The 26,303-nt window shown below is 40.0% G+C and overlaps 1 protein-coding gene across 5 annotated transcripts in view; it reads left to right on the forward strand.

Annotated features, from left to right (window-relative positions):
- Nucleotides 1-256: 256 nt before the first annotated feature.
- The window catches only part of CASK (calcium/calmodulin dependent serine protein kinase), a 233,173-nt gene continuing 207,126 nt past the window's right edge, over nt 257-26,303 (forward strand). For all 5 annotated transcript variants that reach the window (XM_075714072.1, XM_075714083.1, XM_075714103.1 and 2 more), the window contains exon 1: nt 257-315. In XM_075714072.1, the coding sequence (XP_075570187.1) occupies nt 257-315 (59 nt within the window). The remainder of the gene's footprint in view (nt 316-26,303) is intronic.

The raw sequence follows: 26,303 nt of genomic DNA on the forward strand, positions 1-26,303 counted from the left end.
AGCGGGGAGTCCCGGCGCGGCCGCGGGAGCCCCCCGGGCGGGCGGCGGCGGCGGCCCCGGAAGGTGGCGGTGGCGGCGGCGGGAGCTGCCGTAGCCGTTGGGATTTACCGTGGTGGTGGCGGTTGGCGCTGACCGGCAGGGGAGCGCGCCGCGCGGCGGGGACCGTGCCCGCGGCCCCCCCTCCCCCCTCCCTCGCCCCCCCCTCCCCCCCTCCCCGGGGCCGCCGCCTCTCGGGCTGACCCCCCCCGCCCGGACCATGGCCGACGACGACGTGCTCTTCGAGGACGTGTACGAGCTCTGCGAGGTGATCGGCAAGTGAGTCCCGCGGGGAGCGGGCAGGGCAGGGCAGGGCAGGGCGGGCGTGTGCGCCAGCGGGGGCAGAGCGGGGGAGCGGGCGGCGGTGCCCCCCTGCCCGGCCCCTCCCGCTGGGCGCGGGGGGAGAGGGATGCTCTGCTCGGCACCCACCTGAGTCGCCGCCGCCGCCGCCGCCGGAGGGTCCCTGCGAGCGGTGCGGGGTCCGGGTCCCCCCCTTGGCCGGTGGCGGCGAGAGGGCGAGTGCCTCGGCCGCGCTGCCCACCTCCGTTATTGCACGGGAGGCGGAAGGGGGAGAAGTGACCCCATGTTTCCTCAGCCACCATGATTAACCACCTAGCCATCGCTCAGGCTGGCTGCAGCAAGCGGCAACCGCTTCCCACCCCTTTTCTTCTCCTCCCCCCTATATCCCATTCCTGGCACACCCATCAAGGATTGCCTATTGGGGAAGGGAAAGGGAAGCTATCTCTCCGTAGATCCACCTATTCGCTCGGTGTCTGCGTATTTCTGCGCCAGGTGTGGGTTTCTCCCCTTCTTTGCTGCATAATAACCAGCTCGTTAGCGGCAGTAATAGCGACGCTGGGGTAGCGCTCGCTTTCCGTCCAGATCTTCCCCTCCACTCTCACTCCTGTGGAAACAGGGATGTATAAGGCAGTGGGAGTGCTTGGCCTTTTGAGTCTTATTATGCAACTGCTATTAAACCGATGTTCGAGGCTTGTATCAAACCTAGGAGTTGAGGTAGTCGCCAGCTGCCTGTTTCGGGTAACCACTGTTGTAGGGTGGGTGAAAATGACAGTTCAAGTCTCAGTCTGTGTAATCGCACCAAGAAAACGCATAAGAATCCCCCAGATCAGATGGTGGTAAAGAAGGAGAGCTGAACTCTGTCCGTCCCCCCTCCATATTTTTGTCACCGCCCGGTTTCGAAATCCATTTTTTATTTATTCGTCATCTTTCACTCGTATCTTTTGTAGTTGTGCCTGTGCTGCAAAATGGACATGAAAGATGTAGTAATGTTGTGACTTCCTCAATTTTCCGTGTGTTTCTGATTCCGAAGCTGAGATTGCTGTGGAAGCCTTAGTAGTGACGCTGTTCAGTGTGTTTGCACTTTTTCCTTCCTGACAATGAATTTTATAAGAATAATTGTTCACCGTGTTTTGATTATAAACAAAGATTTTTTTTCCTGCGTGTGTCCTCTTGTCCAGTCTCCACCGGTATGCTTTTCAGTCTATATCAAGTGCTGTCTACTTTCAAAGCTGGGGCTAAAAATATTCTAGAATTACTCTTTCCTCAGGATTATACTGAAATGCTAGTCTTGGACTTAGCAGGTGACTTTGTCGTCAGCAGAAGTTTCAGCACTCAGTTCTGTCATTTCACAAGGTATTACTACCGTTCTCTTAACACAAACAACTTTTAAAAATATTAAGCTTAAAAGGCCTTGTTTGCTGTCATAAATGGTAAGCGATTGCTTTACCTTAATGCTGGTTGTTGGTGAGGAGTTTCTGTAGCTGAGAAACAAAACTCTGTTATTGAACATGTTTTGAAGACAATTTTTGGCACACTCCTTTAATGAGTGGCTTTATGCTAACCGCTGCAGTTCACACACTATTTTATTCAGAGCTGATTACCGTTAGAAAGGAGGTGCAGTGATTATGCATGACCACACACCCTTTTAGAGAATGGATGATTCACAGGGGTCCAGATGTTTGCACATCTCGAATGACTTTTTGTTTTGTGATCAGAGAATTCTGAAGAGAGAGCCTAAAAACTGTGGATTAGGCATTAGCTACAGAAGTTCCACATGAGATTTAGGTAGTATAGATAGTGTTGTGATGTAACTAGATCTAACAGATAAATATTGAATCATAGTAGCATGATGATGCCAAGAGCACTGTAGCAAAAACAGGGTGGATCACTGAAAATAGCAGCAGTGATGGTGTGAAGTGTTGATAGCTCGTTGTGATTGCTCAGGCTTTTCCGCACAGATGTCACGTCAGTCCTCTAAAAAAACCACTTAAATACATAATTTCATGTGCAGTTGTATAAGTATATTCCTGTTTCTTTGCAATGCTATGGAGGTGACTTCCAGGGAACCAGGAATGCAGCATCTTTAGCTTACAGATTTTGGGTACCACCTTGCTTGTCTTTAAGCAACTGGAGGAAAGCTGCTGTAAATCTGCTTTGAATTGCTACATATGCATCTTGCTAAACATCTTTCAGTGAAACATCCACTAAATGTCTGCACGTTCCTGTGATTTATTATTGATTGATACAGTAATTTAGTTCTTGCAAATAGCACATCTGGCCCTGATTTGCATTTTGGACACAGGAAATATTCAAACATGTAGTTTATCTTTCCTAAATAGGTAGCTACCGCTGTCATTTAAGGTAGTAAAAGGTATTTTCACAACGGGTGTGGGAGAGAGATCTTTGCCTGTAAAACATCTGAATATTTAGTCTAAGAGAAGTCCCAAAGTTCCCATACAATTTACTAGAGAAATAAAGAAATAGTTTCTTAGCTGGCAGTATGCAGTCCAAGTTGTTGAGGTGTATTCTGATCTTTAGAATAAACTTTAAACACTTTTAAATACAATAAACTGATAATACTTTGTGTAAACACAGTGGTAATAGCTTTTGGTGTGCTGTAGTGTGGAACAATTACAATGCAACAGTATATGAATGAATTGATTGGAATGACTGTTTATTATGTGGCATTTAATGTGTTTAAGTTCTGCAAGCATGCATTTTTCATTCTGAATGGGTGTGGGAGAAAAGAAAGGCCAGGAGGGATAGAGAGAAATTATAGTTCATGTTTCCTTTAGAAAAAAAATTAAGGGAAATCTTCGTTTGCATATATTTCCAGTATACCTTTCTGTTGCTGAAAGCTATGTAGAGATAAAAATTGGAATAATAATCCCAATTTCTTTTTGAACTTTTTGAAGTGACATTTATGACACCAACATTAGTCACGTAGTTTTACTTTACCAGATGTGTTATGTTCTGGGTTACTGTCTTGTCTTCAGACTTGGCTGACCCAAACACACTTCAAGCAAGAAGTAAATTGGGGATTTCTATATTAGCCTTCAAAAATGTGTTAACGTATCTTGGGATAACTGGCAGTGATGAAAACCCCAGGTGTGCCATTTTTTTCCAAACTTGCTTCCAGGTAACTTTGAAGAGAATCTCCCTGTATATTGCATTTGATTGGCAGTTCACAGATAATAGCACTAAGCATGCTTCTTTATTTTTTTATTAAAATATTCATTCAGAATGGATTGAGTAGTTTATAAAATGTAGTAAGTGTAGAGTTGAAACACCTTGGGTATTCATCTGAGGTGAAAACTGTTCTGAGTTTATCATAGGAGCTCCACATACACATAGCAGTAGTTTTCTTTATCTCAAAGAGAGAATGCCTGTCTTTAGTTGGTATTGAATCTAGGAGACTGAAGTGTGACTTTTATGGCAGTTAGAATCCTGGTTCTGCAAGGACGTTATTTTTACATTATCTGGTTTTTACTTTCTGTACCTTTTAAGATTCATATTGGTTTATGTTAGCATTAGAGGAGTACCATAAAGATTGATCTGATCTTTCTAACAGTAAGATTGCAGGTTGCTTAAAAATTTCTCCAAATTTTTAAGTTGTAAATATTATGTGATAAAGTTGATAAAAGTGTATTTGTGTTAAAAAAGGTATTGGTCACAATTGAAATCATTAGTCTTCATATTATTAGTCACTTAAACTGTAAATTTTTGTAATTTTGTCTTCCACTTGTAGACCATATATATGTACAATCATTGTACACAGTAGTAGTGCAGTTGTTGGTATTTTTAATACCAAGGTATAATGTGATGATTGGTGCTAATATATCGTAGCTTTCAGGATGTTCTCTGCAATATGAATGGGTTCAGCCTGGTCCTTTTCTGCACTGCACACTGAGGAGTTTAGTTTGTTTTCATCCCTCCTTCCCCTGTGATGGGATGATTCTCTCTGCTTGGGCACTTCCATCTGGCGAAGAGGAGTTCAAGTGCCTAGGGCCTGCAGGTGTTCCTCTCCTCTGCAGCCTACCAGCACTGCTGGAACGCTGCAGGAGATGCAAGGGGAGGATGCAAGGTCCTGGGGCGGGAAGTGGGATGGGATTTTTTCGCATTAAAGTACGAAGGTTTGTATCCCATTGAAGTCAGACAAGACTTCTGGTGGTTGCAGTTCCATCCTAAGCTATTACCTTGAGATGGAGATGCTTTGGATTTATGCCCCAGTCTGGGAGTGTTTAGGAAAGGGAGGAGAGAGCTCATGGGTTCCTTGTCCAAGAAATATTTTAATAATTTTAAGTATTGTGATAGAAAACTATCTAGAAGTATTTTGATGGTTTTAGTGATACTGTTTTTCATTATTGCCTCCATGTTCTCTGCACGCGAGTGAGAATACTGTTGACTCTCAAATGTACTTTTTCTCTAGTACACTGTTGAAATTTTGTGTCTCCTGTAAAACCGATGCAAATAGCTGATGGGTATAATTTTGACAAACCAAATGAAAATGTGAAACAACTGTATTATGTACTCACTGTTTGGAAGCGGGGGAGAGGGAAGGGAACTTCTCTGGGATATGGAAAGTGATTTAGCTTTTGAGTTTCTTGGTACTTTTTGCTTTATTTGGACACTAGTATTTCATTCTCAGCTGTTTTCTGTGTTACAGTATTTAAGATGAACAGATTATAATGAATATTTGATTTAAGCATGAGGTCATAATGGGCATTGCTTCGGGAAAGTAACAGTAGATTATGTGAAGTGTATAGTTGCTAGAGTATCTCCTTAGCTAAGTTATTCTGCTATGGATTTTAACTGTAATAGTGACCTGTTTCTATTTAAGAGACTCTGTCTACTTAAGAGGTTCAACTGTAGCTGAACAGAGTAGAATTAATATACCTAGTTGCAGAGTACAACATTTTAATTGGTACTCTCCTTTCCATTTGTGTGGCTTTTTCTAGTGTTGTTTTGAGAAGCAGCTGCATTCTTGCATGCATCCTTATGATCTGAACAAGACTGGCTGTAATGATTGGGAAGTAGAGGCTTGCTTAAGAGGGCAGTTTGAAGGAACTTGATCTAGGAAAATGCAAACTGAGAAAGTCTGTGCAAGGGCTTTGCAAATCTGTTTCTGTGCTTAAACACCCAAGAGAAGGAAGCCCTTGAAGGTAAGAGCAGATGAGCAAATGTGTACAGCCTAGTCCTGAGTAATTTGAGGCTGAAAATTAGATTTTAGACCAGTTTACTACTGAGATTCTGGAGCAGCTGTCTGTAAGAAGTTGTGCAACAAAAAAAAGCTACCTTGTCTTGAAGATTTGCTAAGTTAAGAGTTCAATCTTTTTATTAAAATAGTATGAAACTTTGTTGCCTTCAAGAATGGGGGCCCGGCTTTAGGACCCAAGTGATCCCTGATAATCATTTCAGTTCAAACACAGTGCTTGAGATAAAATGCTTCAGGATAAAGAAACATTAGGGAAAGAAAAAACCCATATTTTATGTCAACACCCACTCACCTACTTAGCCCTCTGTCTGATACACTGCCCTTTTTATAATCTCTTATACAGATGTCATGACAATGCAAGGTAATCGAGCAATATTAACCCTAATATGATGTTTCCAAAGATAACTTTTCAGAAACCTGTAGTCATATTAAATGTGCCATCTAAAGAATGGTGACTTCAGAACTGAAAGTGGTTGTTGTTAGAAGTAGGGGTTTTATGCCAAATTGTGGAGTTAATAAAAAAACCCAACCTCTTAATGAATTCTCCCTTTTCCAGGAGCGAGTACTTTTTTTTTAATATATAGTGTGAAAATGTGTATACAGGATATATTATATGCACATCCAGAATTATCATCCCTAGTTGTTTAGAAAGTTAGACTGGTCTTTCAAGATAGTGTACTAATCAGCTAATATGACCACTGAAAGAACCCCAAGAACCCCTTTTATTTTTCTTTGCATATATCAGATAAGCATGTAAGAGGATACATAGGTAAGACATCCAAAGCATGGGAAGAGAGATCCTTCGCTTCAATGTAGTTGTAAAATGAACTGTATTTTAGAGTGTGAGGTTAGTAACTTCTTTTAATAAACTTCTGCTGTATTTGGAGTAAGTTACAATGTTTCGTGAGAGATGTCTATCAGTAAAAGGTATGCCTCACTTGTCGGAAACAGAACTGCGCAGCAAGCTTGGGCTTACAATAGTGGTTACGATAGTGTTACTAGTGTTTAAGTCCCATTCTTACCAGAATCTTTGTTTTTCTGAAATGAAAACAGCTAAATAAGGTTTGGAATAATTTTTGGAGCTTGACCATAAAAGACCTTTAATTATAATAAGGGTTTCATTTTTTCACTTCAGTTTGTATGAGAAGCAAAGGCATCTTTCCAGACAAATGACTAGAAGACTGTTACAGGATAAATTTAGAACTAAAAGGACCAAGGAATATTTCCTAATGTATTCTCAAATGACAGAAGCGACCCTTGGTTAACAAGTGCCTTACTCTTCTACTTTCATACCTTTTTGCTAGAATAAGGTAAGAAGGGGTAGCCAGAAAGTTACTACATACCTTCTATCTTTTATTGCAATATTCGAGGTACAGTGGGGCTGTACTTTCCTTCCAGGCTTAGGATTTGTCAGAATTTTTGTGTTGTCATTATTTTGTCAATTTCTATATTGACTTAGCTTTTTCAGAAACCAGTAGTTAAAACATGTCTTCACCATGTGAAGATACTTATAATTAATGCATAGTGCTTACACACTTACAAACTTCATTGTGTGCCCCTTAAGTTCTGTAAGTTTTCCTTCCACCAGAGGTTTCTAAATAGCATTTGGTTAAATAGTTTTTCACTTGGCTCCTTTACCTGTTTCTTTGGTTACCCAATGGCATGTGTAACTGCTTGCAGGTACTCCGATTTAATTTTTGACTAACATTGCCGTTTTCTTTTCTGGATAGTGTGGATATAAGCAGTTACTCCTAGTATTTAGTTCACATATCCTAGGAAATTTACTCAAGAAAGCTGTAAAGAGCTTGCCTGTGAAAAAAAATTTAGAAGTAAAAGCTGGGGTATAAGTCCTATATGGGCATTTAAACTGTTATAAAATGTGTTCTGTTTCAGTTCAGTTGTTTAGGAAGCACTTTCAGCTAAGTTGAAAAATTAGTTTTATCTCATCAAAGTGTCAGTTCTGCTGTAGTCCAGATGGAGAAACCCTTACAATTTTAAAGTGTGCCTTTTCTAGGGAATACATGATTCTTGGGTAACTCGTGACTTTAAACTCACTGTTACCAGGGTTTGGAAGGTAGTTCACATTTGGAAGTTTTTGATCCAAAGAGCTCTAGGGGTAGGGAAAACAGTCTTAGCTGTAGTGAGGCTGAGGCTTCTCAAGTACAGTGGCCTTTAAGGTATTTAGAACTTTATGAAATCTGTCTATAGATGTCTTCTTATGTGGGTACATAAAATAGCCATTCTTCTTTTGTGCCTTCCTTATGGACTTTCCCAGTAGTAGATCTGTTATCTTTAAAAAAAAAAAAAAAAGTGCCTTTACAAAGGTGGTCCCCAGTTCATCGTTTTTTGTCACCCTGAAACTTCTCCTCAACTCTTCTACCTTTTTGAGGGAGTACTGTATTGCTCTTTCCAGGTGGGGGGACACGGACCAACAACAGCAAAACACAACCAAAAAAACACAAACCAAAAGAAAATGTTCTTTGTATTTCTCCTAAAGGGAAGTTTAACTTGTCCTGACAAGACCTTTAGACATGTTCCTCTATGTTCTTTATTCTTCCAGTTGTGTTTTGAGGAGAGGGTCTGTGAGTAAAACCTTTGGCTGCATTCCTGATGCTCTAGCTTAGAGCAGCCAGCTAAAAGGGCCTGCTATTACTTTACTTCCACCCTGCTCCAGGGAAATCCTGCAGCTGTTGCTGCAAATGGAGCTGTCAGCTGCCCACTTTTCTCCTTTTTTTTTTGGCTCCAGATGTTGTTCCTGATACTGAACAGAGGGGAACAGTTCTGAACAGTGGGAACTGGATTTGAGGGATCTGTACACCTGTAAATGGAAGGGACAGTGAAGAAGCAAGTGAGGTAATCTTACCTCCATTCTCCAAACCACCTCCCTACTCCACCCTTACTGGTTAGGAAAAGATGATGTAGAAGGTGGGGGTGAGGGTAGCCTAGGAAGATTACAAAAAATTGATGTATTTCAGTGATAGGATCTTTCCTACATCAGTAGTGATCTGACCTAGTAACTTTTCCTGGAAAAGAGCAGATCCTTGTGGAGCTTCTTAGGTTTGCTGGGGTTGAATTTGAATCCAGCAGGACCAGATAGGTTGGGTTCAGATGGGTTTAGAGAAAACATCTGTCTGGTCAGCACTGGTCTAGCTGTACAGAGCAGCTAACCAGGGTGGGAGCTGAGGTGAAATTCTGCATCTCCATAATCCTGCAGCCTCTTCATATCGTGATTCCTGAAAGAGAGCTGTATCAAGTTGTAGCTAGTCTGTAGATTCTGTAAACGTGGTAGTAGTAGCCTTTCTCCTCTTTTTGCCCCTCTGTGAGGCACTGTGGGAGTATATGAGTGCAATTTTGTTATGTGAGCTGAATTAAGTTTGCTGCTGCTGGAAGAGGGAGGTCTTGTCTTTATGTGCTTCCATGCCCTGTGTGATCCACCCTTCCTCTGTGCCAGCTTTAGCACTCATCTGATCTATATAAGCAGGTGCACTACAAAAATGTTCACTTGTTGGATGGGTTATTCTTCTGTTGTTTTCACTGGCTTGACTAGACCTACAATGCAGTCAGGGCTAGCTCAAGTTAGAAGACTTAGGGATAGAGAGATAAGGTGTGCAGGACCCTTCCCCTCTCCCCACCTTTGACAACAATGAACTATTAAGTTAGGCCATATCATAAAATGCTTTGTTGTTTTTTAAAGCATGTTTGGCTTTTTTGCATAATAAGCAGGAAGATCACCTCCAAACTCTTTTCTGCAATAATCCAGAAAATGGTAAGGAAAGGGGAGGAAAAAAGGAAAAGAGGTTTGGGTTTTTTTGTTTGGGTTTTTTTAAGGAAAAAATAAATTGCAAATTAACAAACAATTATAAACACACACCAAAAAAAATCACACTTAGTGGCTTGCTTTTATGTTCTTAATTTGCTTCTTCCTTCTTTCTATACATATAGACATTCCCTGTAATTAAAACCAAGCACTAACATTATGTCAGGACCTCACCTCATTCAGGATTTAAATTGGATATCAATAGAGTAAAATTAAGGTTACGAAGGCAACTGTAAATCTGGGGGTTTTATTTTTGAATATTTGAATTAACTCTTTGAAGCGTATTAGCTTATGACATAGTTAGATGCTCTTCAAGTGTGCATGTATTTTGGTGGGCCCTTCGGGACTCAAATATTAGCAGTTGGATGTACTCTGAACCGCAAGCATGCTTAATGTTTGTGAGTGCTTCTAATTTTTATAGAAACCAAATCTAAGTCTGTTACTTCTGGTTCTGATGTGATTATGTGCAAAAGTACTGATAACATATTTAGGAAAATTCAAGAAATTCAAACCCAAAATTTTCCTGAGCTACCTTTTTTTCAGATTTTGTTTTGTTGTAAGCCTAAATTTAAAATTTATTGCATTGATCAAGAACTTGTTTCAATTAAAATATTTGCCTTTTTTTTCTTTTTTTTTTTTTTTTTTTAGGAAGAGTTCTGTGTTAGTATATCTAGATCAAGCTAGATTGAAAAGTACCAACTTCTGCTTACAGAAAACACTGTTTTCCTTTCTACAGCCCCGAAACTAGAGGTAATCTCTTCCTTAGTGTGTTCCTGCAGTGTCTTAATTCCAGAGCTTCAGCACTACAGAGATGAAAGCAACAAAAGGGGCTTTCAAAACTGAAGGTCAGACAGAACTGTTTTACTCAGTTACAGCTATTAGATTAAGATTTTTTTTTTTTACTTTTTCCTCTGTGGAAAAAAATGTTACCTGCTGGCTGGGTTTCTTGGATGTTCAGCTCTTAAGGTTCAATTATCTTTAAAAGCATAAAGTAAGCAGGGTGCTTAAAATATCAGGAGCTCTTTCCCTAATCTTAGATCTCAAGTGTGTCAATTTTTTTTAATCAGCTGCAGGCACTTCCAGTTGGAAAGTATTCAATACTTCATAGCTGCCATTGAGACAGGATACTTTCTCAACTCTTGCAGATGTATCTTCTTTCTTGGATTCTTAGTTTTTTAGTTGTTTGAAGTTTTCAAAAGTTGGAATTGTTTGTTTGCTCTGCTGATTAGGGATGTTCTCAGATAGATTGCTGGCTGTAGAGTTGGTTTCCTTGTGTTGTGTGTATGAAATACTTACAATTCTCTCAGAAAAAGGACTGGGGATCAGATTTCTTCTTTTTTGATTAGCGAGTATGATCATCATGGATGCTTCTTTTCCCTTCTTAGTGATCTGGTGAATATTAAATGATTCCATAAAACATCAGCTGGGAGTGTTGAGAATACCTTTGTTTCCCATATCGTCTGGTCTGGTGAGTGCTTTTTCATGTGCTGTGTGTTAGGGAAGGACTTCAATATGTGCCTCCCAATTTCGGAGTGAATTCCAAGTGCTGATGAGTGAGTAGCAGCTGCCGCTGCACTGGGCATAGACCAGCAGGTTGGGTCTGAGAATGTGTCCCAGTTAGTAGCTAGGCAGAATACATGGCAGAACTGTTGGTTTGGGTATTCTCCTTAGTTGTGAGATACTGAGCTATTCGTTGCTGTTGGACAATGCTTTTTAATATGCTAGGATCCTTTCATTTTAGAATTAACAGCAATTTTAGAAGTGTAAAATTTTAGACTCTTCTCAGGGATGTAGTTTAGCAGAAAGGTGAGATCACTTTGTGAAACTTTTGTGACTCTTTCACTGAATATTTGTCATTTTTCAGAATATGGCTTAGTTTCCTATATTGCTAATGTATTTTTAATATATGTAAAGTGCTGCAGAAAACTAAGAGTTGAAAATTCTCTTCCTGAAACTGAGCCTATACCCAACTTGTCAGTATTTGTTGCAGTTGCAAAGCCAAGGAAAATAATTCCTTCCTGAAATGTGGTTTCAGCAACATGGCTTGAACATTCAGAAATCAGTGGTGACTTCTGAGAATATTGATACATGGTAGATTTAAACATGCATATTTTGCTGAAAGCTATTTTAAAATGTTTTTTCTGATATGTGCTAAAAATTGATCTGTGAAGTCATTGTATTTAAAAATAAAGCCTTACTGTGGTTTATACCTGTTCTTTCTAATGGGTTTCCAATTTGTTTGTCACTTTTTTAAAAAGGAAAAAAGAAAAAAAAATTTGAAATGTTTACTGTTTGAACAAAGATGTAAGAATTATTCAGAACTTTACTTTTCATTTAACTTTTTCTCTCACTGTCAATTGACAGCTTGAGACTTTGCTGCCATCTCTAGTTTCTTGATGAAATTTATCTTGAGCTGCTATTTGGTCCTGCATTTTTATCTGTACTCTTAAAAATACAAATTTTGGCCGCATTTCATGACTGACTGCTGTTAGAAGAGTTTCTTTTGTAAAGCCTGTATCAGTGAAGAAGATAGCTGTGTCCTGTGTTTATTTCCTTTAGAAGACATTAGGGAGTTTCTCTAAAGCGAAATATCTTGTTTTTTCTTGCCTCATCTTCAGATACAGCTGTAGTTAATAAGCAAACTTCTAGCACTTTTTGACTGTTAAAAATTTGCAAGTCATACTCCTGTTACTGTTCTTACTATGACACAATACTTTAAGTTTCTAATCTTAAGTTTATTTTCTGTAATTTTAAGAGATATTTCAGAAGGATTATAGTTTGGTTTTAGAGATTAATATACTGTCTTATACCACTTTTATGCATGTTTATATTTTGTAAATGTAGTTTTGTTCATCTTCCTCCTTCCTACACCTTTGAGTGCTTTCAGAATATCTTGAAGAAAAGATTATACTGGATCTGGCTCTGCCTTCTCTGTTGGTTGGTTAATGAATATAGAACAGTTTCATTTTTTGCTAGTCTCTTCAGTACCAACATTTTACTTCCAATTTGAGTGTCAGTAGATCTTAATGTTTTTTAAGGGTTTCTCTGCCAGTTTTCATTCTTTCAGCATTTCTTTTATAATATAAAGCTCCTTGGTAGCTCTGCCAAAGCTTCTTTCTGGCTTTTTTCCCCCCTCTTTGCCTTCCATTTCTTTTTCATATCAATACTTCTATACATTGTTTCACACTGTATGCGCTGGCATACACCGAGTTCTCGTTTAGTTTTCTTCAGACTCACTGGCCACCCAGCAGACTGTGGGATGTCTGTCAGTCAGAATTTTGTTCCCATGGAAACTGGCTTGCTGCAGAATTGAACTACAATTTCAGTTTCTGAAATCAAAACTAACAAAAAAGTTTCTCTAGTGCTCTAAGTTACAAGAACTAGAACCTTTGAAAAAGTGTCATTATTATAGTTTTATCTTTGAATCTGCAGCCAACTACAGACGGTGGTGTTGCAACCTGGATTGTTTTCCTTAGAGGGAGTGGTACACAGTAACCTGTTCTGTTACTGTCTCCTGAAAGTCCTGATCACAGCTGGGGTATTTAATATGTGATGCTTTGTTTTTTGGGTCTCTCTCCCCATCTCCCCCCACCAAATATTTGAAAAAAGCTGTAGGGGAAAGAGCTTTTCTGTTAGCAGGTTGACTTTACCTCTGCAGCATGGAAAAAGTAAAGTTTTGTGGCTTCACTGCTTCTGCCAGAATACAAGGAAGAGAGGTAGTTCTCTGCACTCTAATTATGTCCCTGTGAGCATGTGTGGAAGAAGTTAGTTTACCTAATCTTTTCTCAGCAGGGAGAATAAGATCTTGGCCTTGTTGCTTGAGCAACTATGCTTCCCTACCCAATCAGTTTGGGGGAGAAGAAGGGGTTTTCAGCACACAAGCATGTTTTATACCTAGTAAGTACAAACTTGCTCCAATCTTTCCTGTATACTGTAACTAGCAGAAAATATTTTTTATATTTTTCACATTTTTCTACTTTATCTAATCTCTGTGGCTTTAGGAGGGGTGGGGGTTGGTCCTCAAAGAATCATTAAAAAATGCTTCTGTTTTTTCCTCCCTGCTACTTCTGTTAAGCTGCTGCTGGTTTACAGGATAAGTCTTGAAATCTCAGGAAATTGAAACTTGTGTATGCCTACTGCCCATGTTTGATGTCCTGTTACTTCCAGAAATATAAGCCTCCAAGTGAAAGAAGAAAGTCATATCTCCCAAGTCTGAAACCGTAACGTCTTCTGCAGGAGTGTATGTGTTCTGTGGAAAACGTTACACCAGTAAGCTCGTTTGAAGGGATGTGATCCTGCCCTGTTAGTAAATGAGAGATGTATCAACACTTGTACTCTCTCTCTTTTTTTAAATTTTTTTTTTTAAACTTTATCCACATGTAAATGGTCTGGTGGTAAAATTCTTCATTTCCCCTCCCCATTCTCTTTCACTTCTAGTAAACATAAATGTGGTCTTCCATCCTATCAGCTTAAATGCTATTTGGAAATTTATTGTTTATAAACCTTCAGAAAGTATGCTGTTCTTTAATGACATGCAAAAATCTTTTTATCAGCATTCTTTGGAGTGGCTCAAACACACAGAAGTGTGCTAAGTCCAAATTCACATTTGACCAAGTGCTAATTAAATGTTTTTCTTGTTTGGAGTTAAGACCCTGTGAAACATGCAAAAACCCTGTATTCTTGTCTGCTTTAATAGATAGGAGCTGAGTTGTTATGGTCAGTGTCTTGCTCAGGAGCAAATTTTTGATCCTGGCATACTTAATGCATACAGTAGGAATGAAAAAGTGGACAGTATTGATCTAATGTGAAAGCACCTTTGGTTTTTGGTGGGTTTTTTGGGGGGGTGGGTTGGTTGTTTCAGATGTTTTCTATATGCTCCATAGTCCTGTTTCTCAGTAAAGCATGTGTAATCTGTTACCTCCTCTTTTCTAACAGGTAGCTTGGGAAGAGCTATTGCTCAGTATTAGCAAGCTGGTAATCAACATTGTAAATATGCTGATGTGTCTTGGAATGATCCAATATCCAAAACTGTCAGTGTATTTATGAATGTTTGATGACATTCAAAGTGGACTGAAAAAATCATGTTTGGTTTGCCAGTATTACGTTGGGGTTGACTTGCTAATTAAAATTGATTAGGATATGCTCTTTCATCAGTTAAAATGGTTTCTTGATTTATGTTCTTGAGAAAACCTGTCTGGTAGTAGAAGATGCTAACTGTAGTCAGTTGTCATAAAAACAGTTTATTGAAATTATAGTCCATGTTGGTCTACGTAAACAGTCTGTAATGTTTATGTAGTATATGAAAATCTTACAGATTTGCATAGGTAATTCTGTAAAATAGGAATTATTTCCTTGTGAGGAAGTTGACAGCAAATAGTAGAAAATGTTCACAATATTAATGTTACAGATCAAATTCATCTTCATCTTGTACAGAAAAGAGTTTCTGTGCAAATGTTCACTTTCAAAACTTTTTACATTTCATAGTAAAATGTATATAATGAAGTTCTAAACAAATCTGTCAAGCAGTGTTCCTTCAAGTGTGTTACCCCCCTCCTTGTCATTTCTGTTCATGTTCATACTGTTTTGGGGCCTAAACTAGACTGAAAATGAAAATCAGGATTAAAAAGAGTGTCTCTCCCCCTGCCCCTTTCGTAAGTTTCCCACTGAGTCATTCTCTTCAGGAATTTTGGCCAGTTTTCCAACTAGAGGACAATTACTCTTAAAACCTTCCATCTTGGATAGGAATCAGGGAGCACCGGAAAGCAAATTGCTGTATGAACAGCCATGTGTCTTCATGAAAGCAGTTAAGCCAGGAAACTAGTTTATCAGAAAGAAGATTACATGTCTTTGTTTTTAGAAGGAAAGCACTGATGATACAATTTTTTTTGACACCTCAGGCAAGTATTTTTTGCTTCTCAGTGGGTTATGTGTGGTTGTCACGTGACATGCTTTGGAGCTGGAAAACATTAGTAAGGGAAGGGGCTTTTGGTGTTGGCGCGCTTTCAGTGATGCTACCTTAGTGATGCATGAAATGTGTGATATTTGGAATCTAGTTTGTCACAGAGGAGGTTCATCTCAACTCCATATCAAACAGATTTATCTGTCCCTTGACTATCCCATGTGTAGAAATTTTATTAAGAACCAGGCCGGCACCTTCCTTGAATGTTCCAAAAAAACCCAGGAAGACAAGAAGCTAAAAGGGTCAGGACATCATTAGCCATTTTTAATATACGTATTTTTAAAAACTTCTTTTAGTTCGGCATCATCTTCCTCCAGCTTGTATTTGAAGCCACATTCAGACTGGAGTCTCAATAATAAAGTAATGGTTTTAAAACTTTGTTCAGGGCAGATTCTTGCAGAAAGGACAAGACTGTCAACATGGAGTTTTCTAGCCTTACAAAGGGAGTCCTTTCTCCTTAAGGTAGGAAATGAGCAGTCAGCTGGAAATAATCAATTTTGAAAGTGTGCATCAACCATTAAAAAAAATATGCTGCTACCATAGATACATGGTTGAACTATGACATCCATGAACTATGTAAGATACCTTAGAGCACTCTTTTCATGGATTATATATTCTGGTTTTGGCCATAGTAGGATCTGGTTTTGGCTGTGGCAGTTGGTGTTGAGTAAGATTTCCACAATAAATGGAGGAATCGCCTTCTTTGTATTCAGAGGGAAAATACCCTAGGTATAGAGGAGACTGTGTTTATTCTGCATTCCAAGTCTGCACCCAGAGGGGAGAAAAAAAGCAAGGTTTCAATCTCAAGAGGTACACAGAGGGTTACTTCATTTCTTTCAGTTGCACATTAACCTAAAAATGAGGAAGGGGGCTTTGAGTCAATTTGTAGTATGTGTTTGCATTGAGAATCAGGAGTTTCATTTGGAGGGGCTAGTTAAAGTGGCAGTTCTAGACCTGTTCAGCTGCTTCTCAGTTGAATGTGGAGAGAAAAAGCAGATAATAGCAGTGACCATCCTTCTGCCTACTTCCTACTAACATATCACTGGGTCTTCAGGTGGAAGTAAATGAGGCTTGTTTTTGCAAGGTAGGATAGATTTGAAATGTATGTTTGGACAAACTGATTAAAGAAAACTTTACTTAGCTGCTGCAAGTCCTTATTTTAATTAGTACATTCACTTCTGAAATACGGCCTAAGCTTACCCAAGAGAGTTTTAGAATAAGCTGATAACTGTCTGTGGGGAAAAAAAGGGCTTGTTCATTTGTTTATTTTTAAAGCATATACGTAGCATGATTTTTAGCATGTTGGGGAAAAAAAAAGGAGTTTTGTACAAACTGCTTGGCAGTAAATCCTTCCTTTCAGCATTCCACCTTATTCCAGCTGTGAAGGTTCATGCAATACAGCCTTGGAACTTTTTTCTACTTGTTGCCGCTGTACTGGAGTTGCATCTTCACAGAAAGCTGTGTCAGATTTATCATCTGCTACCATGTCTACAGAAGGCTTTCACCACCAGTCAGGATACATGCTTCAGTTGTCTTTTGCCAGTTACTCATTGCCAAGACTGAGCCTTGTCTGCACCCAAACTTGAGGCAGGTAGATGTACTTGCTGTAGTATCTGCAAACCTTTTTTTATTCCAAATGTAACTGGAGGGAGAAAACTACCTGCTGAAATACTTTCATGTTGTTCTGTCCGGTCAAAGGACGTAATTTTTGCTTTTTTGGTACTTATCACTCATAGTGAGCTGCTGAGTTTTATCTTAATTAGTATTTTGCCATTGCTGCTTTAAGATGACTTCAACAATTATGTTTTTCCAAATATCCCCAGTGCAGATGTTTTTGAAACATATTCACATCTCTTATGGGTTATAAGGTATAAAAGCAAATTAAAAGTTTGAGCTTTTATGTTGTGACAAACTGAAGAGATTATTATCTGTGGTTTAATGACATTGAGTTCACCATTGGGCTTTTTGACCTGATAACAGTAAATGTGCAGTTTCTAGGGATGAAGTTCTACATTAAAAAAAAATACTGCTTAATATTTCTAAAGTGTCGTTTTTTTTCCCCACAGAATTTGCTTTAGTCATATAATGTACTTTCTAAAATTATTGATCACTTGTAGTCACTGCTTCAATAGACTTGTCCAGGAAAAATATACATCTGTGTGTTAAACGGAATTGATTCGGGGCTACATTTAGACCAAGGATTTTGCCCAAATTTTGCTTTCAGAAGCCTGGCAGAGCCTCAGTTGTAGGCTGTGGTTCACTTTTTAGTATTATTATTTTGTTGTTGTTATTTATTTATTTAGAGCTTCATATGTACCTTAATTTCACATGGTGTTGAAAATAATTGAGACTTACATTTTGGAGCAATAAATTAGCAATGTGCTTTGGCAAAGCCTGCAGACTCATGCTCAGATCTCCTGGTCTGCCCAGGTAGTTGGTTAGGATCGGTTTGAGCTCTGTTGTGTTGCAGCAGTGAAGGCAACAGTGCAAAACTTCTCCTCAACGCTTGAATGTTTTTATATAAGCTTTCTCAGGTCACGCCTGGCCATTTTAGAATATCTTGAACTTGGTGCAAAGCTCATCAAGCATGGTTAGTTTTGATCAAAACTGTGGGAAGGGAGGATGGGGGAGGAGAACAGGAAGCAACTTCCTTTTGTCCAGGGCATGGTTGGTACACCAGCCCTGGCTGTTGGAGACCTGAGTTTGACTGGGTGCCCCGAGTACTATGTTAGAAGTCAGACTTACATGTGGAGCTCTACAATCCTGCTGTTATAGCTGGGTGACTCTGTACCCACTACAGGGCTACAGGTAATGGGGAATTTAGATTGTATTCTTGCCTGTGAAGGGAACTGCACTGTACAGGTTGGAGCTTCTAATGCTGTTTATGCATCTTGTTCAATGCTGCTGTAATGAAGAGTACTTAAGTCTTTGGAGCAGGAGAAGTGTTAGAGCCATCTAGGGTTTCAGTATATCCGTAAAAGTATGATCTGCTCCTTCTGGCTGTTTCTGTACAGTTCAGCTCATTAATGCTGGTTTTTGGTTGTTGGGTTTTTGGTTTTGGTTTGTTTTTTTTTTTTTCTTTGGAGACTTAAATTGGTTTAATCTGTTTTTCAGGTGAACTGTCTTATATGCAATAGTATAAAACACTAGTTTTAGCTCATGTAAAGAGACATAAGGTATATCGTAATGAAAGTAGTAAAGGTAAAAATTGAAGAATTTCATTAATTGTCTTAGGATAGCTTTAACTTCAGAAGAAATCTTAGGAAAAGGAAGATACAGAATAGATGTCGATATTTAAATGACATGAACTTCTTAAGTTTAAAATAAATGCATAACTTCTTGGGGTTATGTCTTTTTTTTTGTTGTTGTTGTTCCTGAAGGGGAGGGAGCAGGAATCATTGAAATCCTAGTGAAGTGGATTTTGGAAGTTTGTTTTTTAAGTGGAGCATGTTCCAGCCCAGTTCTGCTCAGGAGTCCGTTTGCAGTTGCTGCAGGATGAGAAAAAGGGGAACAGAAGTTGGAACTGGAAGCTGCTGAGGGAGAGATTCCTACCAGCAGTCAGTGTGGGAGAAAGAGGGAGGAAAAAGGATGAGTAGAGTAGGTTGATAGGAAGGAAGGAATAAGGAACTGGGTTTGAAAAATGAAATTGAATAACCAGTCAGAGGAGGAGGAGGATTTGTGATTGCCAGCCTGCAAGGACAAAGAAAATGGGTTGAGGGGGGGAAAAGGAGCAGCAAGTAGAAATTAATTTGCAGGTTAATAACAATGTTTCTAAAGGTGAGAGGGAAAATATCTCAGCTGAGCTAAACGTAGTGGAAGAGAAGCAGCTGGTGCCTGAGAAGGTCTGGGGGAAGAGGAATGGAAGTGAGATGAGAATCATGAAAGGCAAGATTAGGATTAGTGAGGCGATAATAGGACATGAGAGAGACTATTTTAGCAAAGGAGAGTAGGCAGAAGGGTGTAAAGATTGATTCATGAGTAGGGATGGAATGTTTGACAGGGTTATTGCTATCAATTCTTTCTCCAATACTCAGTGACTTTTAAGTAGAATGTTTTTTAATTGCGGTGATTTATTTCTTTATTTGTGTGCCGTTTAACCATATGAGCAAGCAGAGTAGAGGTTATTAGTATGTTTAAGATATGAACAAAAATGTTGACTTCAGAAACTGTACTGAGCTGAATCACAGGGGATAATCGTGGGTGGTAACAGTTGACTTTTGTCAGCCATCTCAAGTTATATTTTGCCTGTTTCTTAATCCTATATTTTAACTGATTAAATTACTCCTTCTGAGTCTTCATTCTTGCTCTTCCTTCCCCCTTGTCCCCAGTGCTTATGGCACAACTCCTTTAATTTTAAATGGACTGGGTTAATTTAAATGTTTCAAACATTATGTCTTGCTAACCTAGGTCATTCAGACTAAAGCAGGTTAGGGAACAATTGCACGAACAGCCAAGGTGAGGGATGAAAGCATGCTTTAACTCTGACAGAGGAAACAACAGTTGGTTATCGCTAAGTTTGACAGCTCTGTGCGAGCATGGATTCTCTGATCCTGTATGCATGCATCTTAACTGCAGCTGTCTTGTGAATACATATAAATTCACAATTTAGTAAAAGTTATTCAGGTTTTTCTACTACAAACTCCATAACATTATGCTAAGGTTATGCAGATTTTTAATATATTAAAAATATTATTAACCTATTTATTTTTCTGTTGGTACAACCTAGCTTAAAGTCATTTTCTGGACAAAATTTGGTGACTAACTCCCAGTTGACAAACCTATTATTTTCTGACAGTGCAGACAATAGAAGACTTTTAACCTTTTGATAGTCAGACTTTTTTAAAATCTTGAGGTCACAGCAGACACTTTGTTTTTTGTTTGTTTGGGGGTTTTTTTTGGTGTTTTGGGGTTTTTTTGTGGTTGGGTTTTTTTTTTAGTCTCCTAAAGCTGAGTGCTCAATATATTCCATGTTAACATTATGATTCTGAGACCTGTGGATTTCTTTTAGCTGCATACTGGTACTTCTGTTGTCTGTCTTGTGAAAGAATTAAGTTTCTCCGCTTGAGATTCTTTGTATTTTGTTCTTCATTAATATTTCCACATGATGCGTGTAAGTCATTGGTTAAAGAAAATAATCCTGTTTGTACTGCAAACTTAAAATTAGCGAGGACTAATTAGTAAGCGTGACTCTTAAAATTAGCAAGTGTGACTCTTTCCACCTTTCCTGTGATGTGCAGTGTGAATACTATAACCAGAGTGGCTTTTTAAATCTACCTTCTAGACTTGAATGAGTTGCATAGAACTTAGTATATGGTTGTTAAACTGGCAATAATTTCCTATATCATATCCTTGCAGTCTCCTTGAGTAAGGGTAGGATTGTACAAGGTTACCAACAGATAGAATTCAGCTTGCAGCACTGCTTTTATTGGTGGCACGTTACGAAGAAAGAACACCTGATTAAACATTCTTGGAAGGATGTTGCCATATAGAAATACCCATTTTACAAGTATAAACCTGGAAATTACCTTCTACTTAAGTGCTGCTTTTCTGTAAAAGAACCTTCTGTATAGATATAATAAAAAATTTAGCCATTGCACATGTACTATTTTTGTGTACTGGCTTAGCAGAAATCAAGCATTGTAACTTTTACATTTCCTTCTTAAAAATATGCAAGATACGGTGATGCTACTCAGCTTTCCATGTCTGTATAGAATTGTGTGATAGTCTTATCTGTCACTGAAAAAGAAGATTCCAGTGTATGGATGTAGTCAGAGGATGGGTTTTTTTGTGTCAATGAGACAGTTGTTTATATTCAGTCAACAATAGGAAATGGTGCTCTGTCCCTCCTCCCCATGGATGTTTTCTGTCTTTTATGATGCTGGAAAGAAGCAGGTGGTTGTCAACTCTCTGCCTCAGACTGATGAGACTGGAGATGCTTAATGTATTATATAGTATGAATGCAGTTCAAACTCTCTTGCTGCTGGCCTGTTTGAATGCCTGAAGATTTATGTGTGAGAAAATCAAGAATATCCCTTTAAGCCTTTGTTGCTGCGGCAGTTTTCTTTCCTGTATGGTGACCCATCAGTTCAGAGGCAGCAGGATGGATAAATAAGATCTGTGTTGCATTGTTCCTTTGGCAAAATGAACAAAAACCCTGAAGACTCAGATAAGTGAATGAGGTTTTGGGAATGAATGAGTTATGCTGTGTATGCTTACTATGTGTATGCTGTTAGGGCACTGCCAGCATAAAGTAAAATCAATTTCATAGAATCTTTCAGATTAAAGGGCCCTTGAGAGGTCTTCAGTCCAATCTGCTTGAAGTGGATGTTCAAGGCTTTGTCCAGTTGGGTCTAGAAAAGGATGGAGAGCCATAATTTCCCTGGTCAGCCTGTTCCAGTGTTTAATTATTTTGCTAGGGAAAAATGTTTTCCTTATATCCCGATGGAACCTTCAGTGTTTGTCTTTATGACTGTTGTGGCACATTCTTCCACTGTATATCTCAGCAAAGAGCTTGGCTGTCTTCTCAATAAACTCTTAGGCATTGAAAGACTACTGGTAGGTACCCTGGTAAGATTCCTCTTCTCTAGGCTATACAAGTTCTCTTTCCTCAGCTTGTCCTCATAGGCCAAATGTTTGAAATTTAATCAGATGCTAGATTTGTCAGTTTTTTTCGTGGACCTTTGGTCCCTACTTGCAGTTGGCACATCTCCATCTTTTTTTTTTTTTTTTTCTTTTATTCCTATAAAAAAAAATCATGGTAGATGAGGGGACAGCAAGGGATATTGTCTGTCTAGCCTTCAGGAAGGCCTTTCACACTGTCTCCCAAAAGATCCTCAAAGAGAAGCTGAAGGAGTATGGGATGGATGAGAAGATAGTGAGGTGGATTGAAGACTGGCTGAATGGATGGGTGTAGAGGGTGCTTATCAGTGGCACGAAGTCTAGTTGGAGGCCAGTAACTACCATTGTACCCCAGGGGTCAAAGCTGGGTCCAGTCCTCTTCAATATCTTCATTGATCTGGGCGATGGGGCAGAGTGTACCCTCAGCCAAGTTGCAGATGACACCAAACTGGGATGAGTGGCTGATATACCAGAGGGTCGTGCTGGCATCCAGGGAGTCCCCAGCAAACTGGAGAAATGGGCTGACAGGGGCCTCATGAAGTTCAACAAGTGGAAGCGTACGAAGTCCTGCACATGGGGAGAAACAACCCCATGCACCAGTACTTACTGGCGGCTGACCAGCTGGAAAGCATCTTTGCAGAAAAGGGCCTGTGGTGGTCCTGGTGGACACCAAGTTGAACATGAGCCAGCATCGTGCCCTTGTGGCAAAGAAGGGCTAAAGGTATCCTCAGCTGCCTTAGGAGGAGTGTTGCCAGGAGGTTGCGGGTGGTGAGAGAGGCAGTGGGCACAAACTGAAACACAGGAGGCTCTGTCTGAACATCAGTGTATTGGGTTTGCATGGCAAGGTTTCGGTAGTGGGGGGGCCTACAGGGGTGGCTTCTTTGAGAAGCTGCTAGAAGCTTCCCCTGTGTCCAATAGAGCCAATACCAGCCAGCTCCAAGACAGACCTGCCGCTGGCCAAGGCCGAGCCAAACAGCAACAGTGGTAGCGCCTCTGGGATAACGTATTTAAGAAGGGGCGGGGGGAGGGGGAGGGAGACCCACCAGGACACAAACTGCAGCTGGAGTGAGGAGTGAGAATATGTGAGAGGAACGACTCTGCAGACCCCCAGGTCAGTGCAGAAGGAGGGGCAGGAGGTGCTCCAGGCGCCAGAACAGAGATTCCCCTGCAGCCCCTGGTGCAGCCCATGGTGAGGCAGCTGTGCCCCTGCAGCCCATGGAGGCCCACGGGGGAGCAGATACCCACCTGCAGCCCAGGGAGGACCCCACGCTGGAGCAGGGGGATGTGCCCGAAGGAGGCTGTGCCCCCGTGGGAAGCCCACACTGGAGCAGGCTCCTGGCAGGACCTGTGGACCCGTGGAGAGAGAGGAGCCCAGGCTGGAGCAGGTTTGCTGGCAGGGCTTGTGACCCCACGGGGGACCCACGCTGGAGCAGTCTGCTCCTGAAGGACTGCACCCCATGGGAGGGACCCACGCTGGAGCAGTTCATGAAGAACTGAAGCCCTTGGGAAGGATGCACGTTGGAGAAGTTCGTGGAGGACTGTCTCCCGTGGGAGGGACCCCATGTTGGAGCAAGGGAAGAGTGTGAGGAGTCCTCCCCCGAGAAGGAAGGAGCAGCAGAGACAACGCGTGATGAACTGACCGCAACCCCCATTCCCCGCCCCCCTGCACCGCTCATGGGGAGCAGGTAGAGAAAATCAGTTGATTTGTTTGAAATGTTGAGCCTGGGAAGAAGGGAGGGGTGGGGGGAAAGTGTTTTAAGATTTGGTTTTATTTCTCATTACCCTACACATGTTCTCTCTCCTCTCTCCTACTCAGTTTTGATTGGTAATAAATTAAACTGATTTTCCCCAAGTCGAGTCTGTTTTCCCTGTGATGGTAATGGCTGAATGATCTCCCTGTCCTTATCTCGACCCACGAGTATTTTCATTATATTTTCTTTCCTCTGTCCAGTTGAGAAGGAGAGTGATAGAGTGACTTTGGTGGGCACTTGGCATCCAGCCAGGGTCAACCCACCACAGTCAGGAAACAGGGTTTTTTTTACTGTGAGGAGGACCAAACACTGACACAGGTTATTCAGAGGCTGTGGAATCTCCATCCTTGGAGATATTTAAAAGCCAATGATGGTCCTCAGCAGCTCACTCTAGGTGGCCCTGCTTGAGCACGGGGGTGGATCCGATGACCTCCAGAGGTCTCTTCCAACCTCAACCATTCTGTATACATGATTTAGAGGAATAGATGGTGTATCTCATGGTTTATTATAAGCTCTGTGTTAAGTTTCCTCAGCAGTAGGCTGAAGGCTTGAGTTTTTAATTGGATCCAACCCAGCTTTGGATGTGGCAGCTGCTTTTGATGTTTCTGAGAGTGGAACGGCCTCTGAAACTGTATTCAGTATCTTGCAGTTTATAAAAACAGTGGGAATGGGATGCACAGTTTACATGCTCAGGTTTACTGTGATCAGAAATATGTTGGAAATCTGGCTGTAATATACCTTTAAGTTTGTCCTCTCAAGTTGGATCTTTCGTTTAGTACTGAAAGTTATCAGACAGCATTCCAGACCTCATATCCTTCTAAACCTGGGGGGCACACACAACTTCCAAAACATTTGGAAACATTTCTTATGATGCTTCAATTCCTAATTGCTGCCTCATTCACTATGTATGTATGACGATGCTTTCTCCCACAGCGTGGTGCTATTGTGTTTAGCTTGGTAAAGCTAGTAGCAACTGAAATAAATCATTCTTTAAAAAGGAATAAGACAATAGTTCTACAGCTAAGAAGGATCCTAATATTTTCCCCCTTCTGAACACCACATTTCAATTAGGTTTGGTATAATAGAAGCATGTGAGCATGGACAAGGTTTGTATGAGGTTATGTGCTAGTAAGCCTAATTATTGTTAAAGTTTTAGTGGCTTCACAGCCTCTTCTCATTTTGCATTGTAAACGGAAGCAAGAAGTGGAATGTTTTTCAAAGGTATTCTTTCACTGCATCTGTCACAGAAACATGAATGAACATTCATGTTCCTTGTAGTTTTTCCATGTGGACTTCTATAGACAAGGGCGATAATAGAAGTAGGTGAAACACATGGGTACAAGGTAGTTCTTTTTTCCACTTCAGTCTCCGCTAAATTAATGTAGCATTTGACTAGGTCATTGCATCACCTTTACTACACCAGAAATGAATACCCTTCTGCACAGAGTGGAAAAAAAATGAGCTTAGCTTAAAACCATTATTTAATTTTGTTTAATTATGAAGTTGATTTCCCCTTCCCTCCCCTTCAAATGAGAGTAGGATTTAAACAGAAATGTTAGACCAGTGGGATATTATGTTAAGATACTCTCTCACTTTCAATGTGAGGTGTAAACTCGGGTCATCATTAGTTGTTTTATTTCCTGTAACAAAATGTGCCTAGCTGCTTGCAGTTCATAAATAGTTGTCAGTTCTGCTTGTTCTTTTCTGTTCTTTTTTTTTTCCCCCCCTTTTCTTGGTTGTAAATCAAGAATTTGTTTCTTAAGACTTTGATTTACACTAATGTGGCCATGACTGATTCTAATACAGCTTTGTTTGATTTTTTTGGTGTGCTCTTCAAGTATTTTCCTTTTCACCCCATTGCATACACTGAGTTCAGAGTCTTTTTTTTTCTTTTTTTTCTTTTTTTTTTGTTAAATCTTTTCATCACATTCTTCTTTTTTTTTTTTTTTTCTGAGTTGCATCTTCTGCCTGCAATGACATCTGTGCAGCAGTAATGTTTACTCTTTTCTGTTTTAGCCATGTGGGTCTGTGATTTTAAGCCTCTCTCCTGTTACTGAGACCCAGTGCCAAATACCAAAATTAGCTTATTTAAATCCAGTTACAAAAAAGTATTAGTTCTTGAATTTGTCTTGCTGATTTAGTATGCATGTACAGGCTTTTACTTGAAGGTGATTTCATGAATGGCTTGTTTGCTGGGATTGTTCAGTTTGTTTGAGTTCATGACATTCTTTAATGTAACATACTCCGTAGTTATTAAAGGTGTGAAGGGCTTCAAGATTAGTGTTGGCAACAAACTTATTAGGGTGTTGCTTAAGCTTTAAAATGTTTTGAAGAAACCAAGGCTTATGCAGTTATTTTTAAGTTATTGCATCTTAAATAAACAAATCTTCAAATAACTGTTAAATAGGCTAATAAGGCTTATCTGGCCTTCACCATGTTTATGCTATAAATAGATCTAAAGCCAGTCCTTGGCAGCAGGCCGCTTAACAGACTTCTGTGTGGCTTTACAGCTAGAGCTGTGTATGGCTGGGAGACCCACCTGGTGAGTAAGCTCACTTCTTAAATGGACCTTTTTTTCAATGGTGAAAGTAAATAAGAAAAGAAGTA

Source organism: Pelecanus crispus, chromosome 1 (assembly GCF_030463565.1).
Source record: "Pelecanus crispus isolate bPelCri1 chromosome 1, bPelCri1.pri, whole genome shotgun sequence".
In the NCBI taxonomy this organism is placed as follows: Eukaryota; Metazoa; Chordata; class Aves; order Pelecaniformes; family Pelecanidae; genus Pelecanus; species Pelecanus crispus.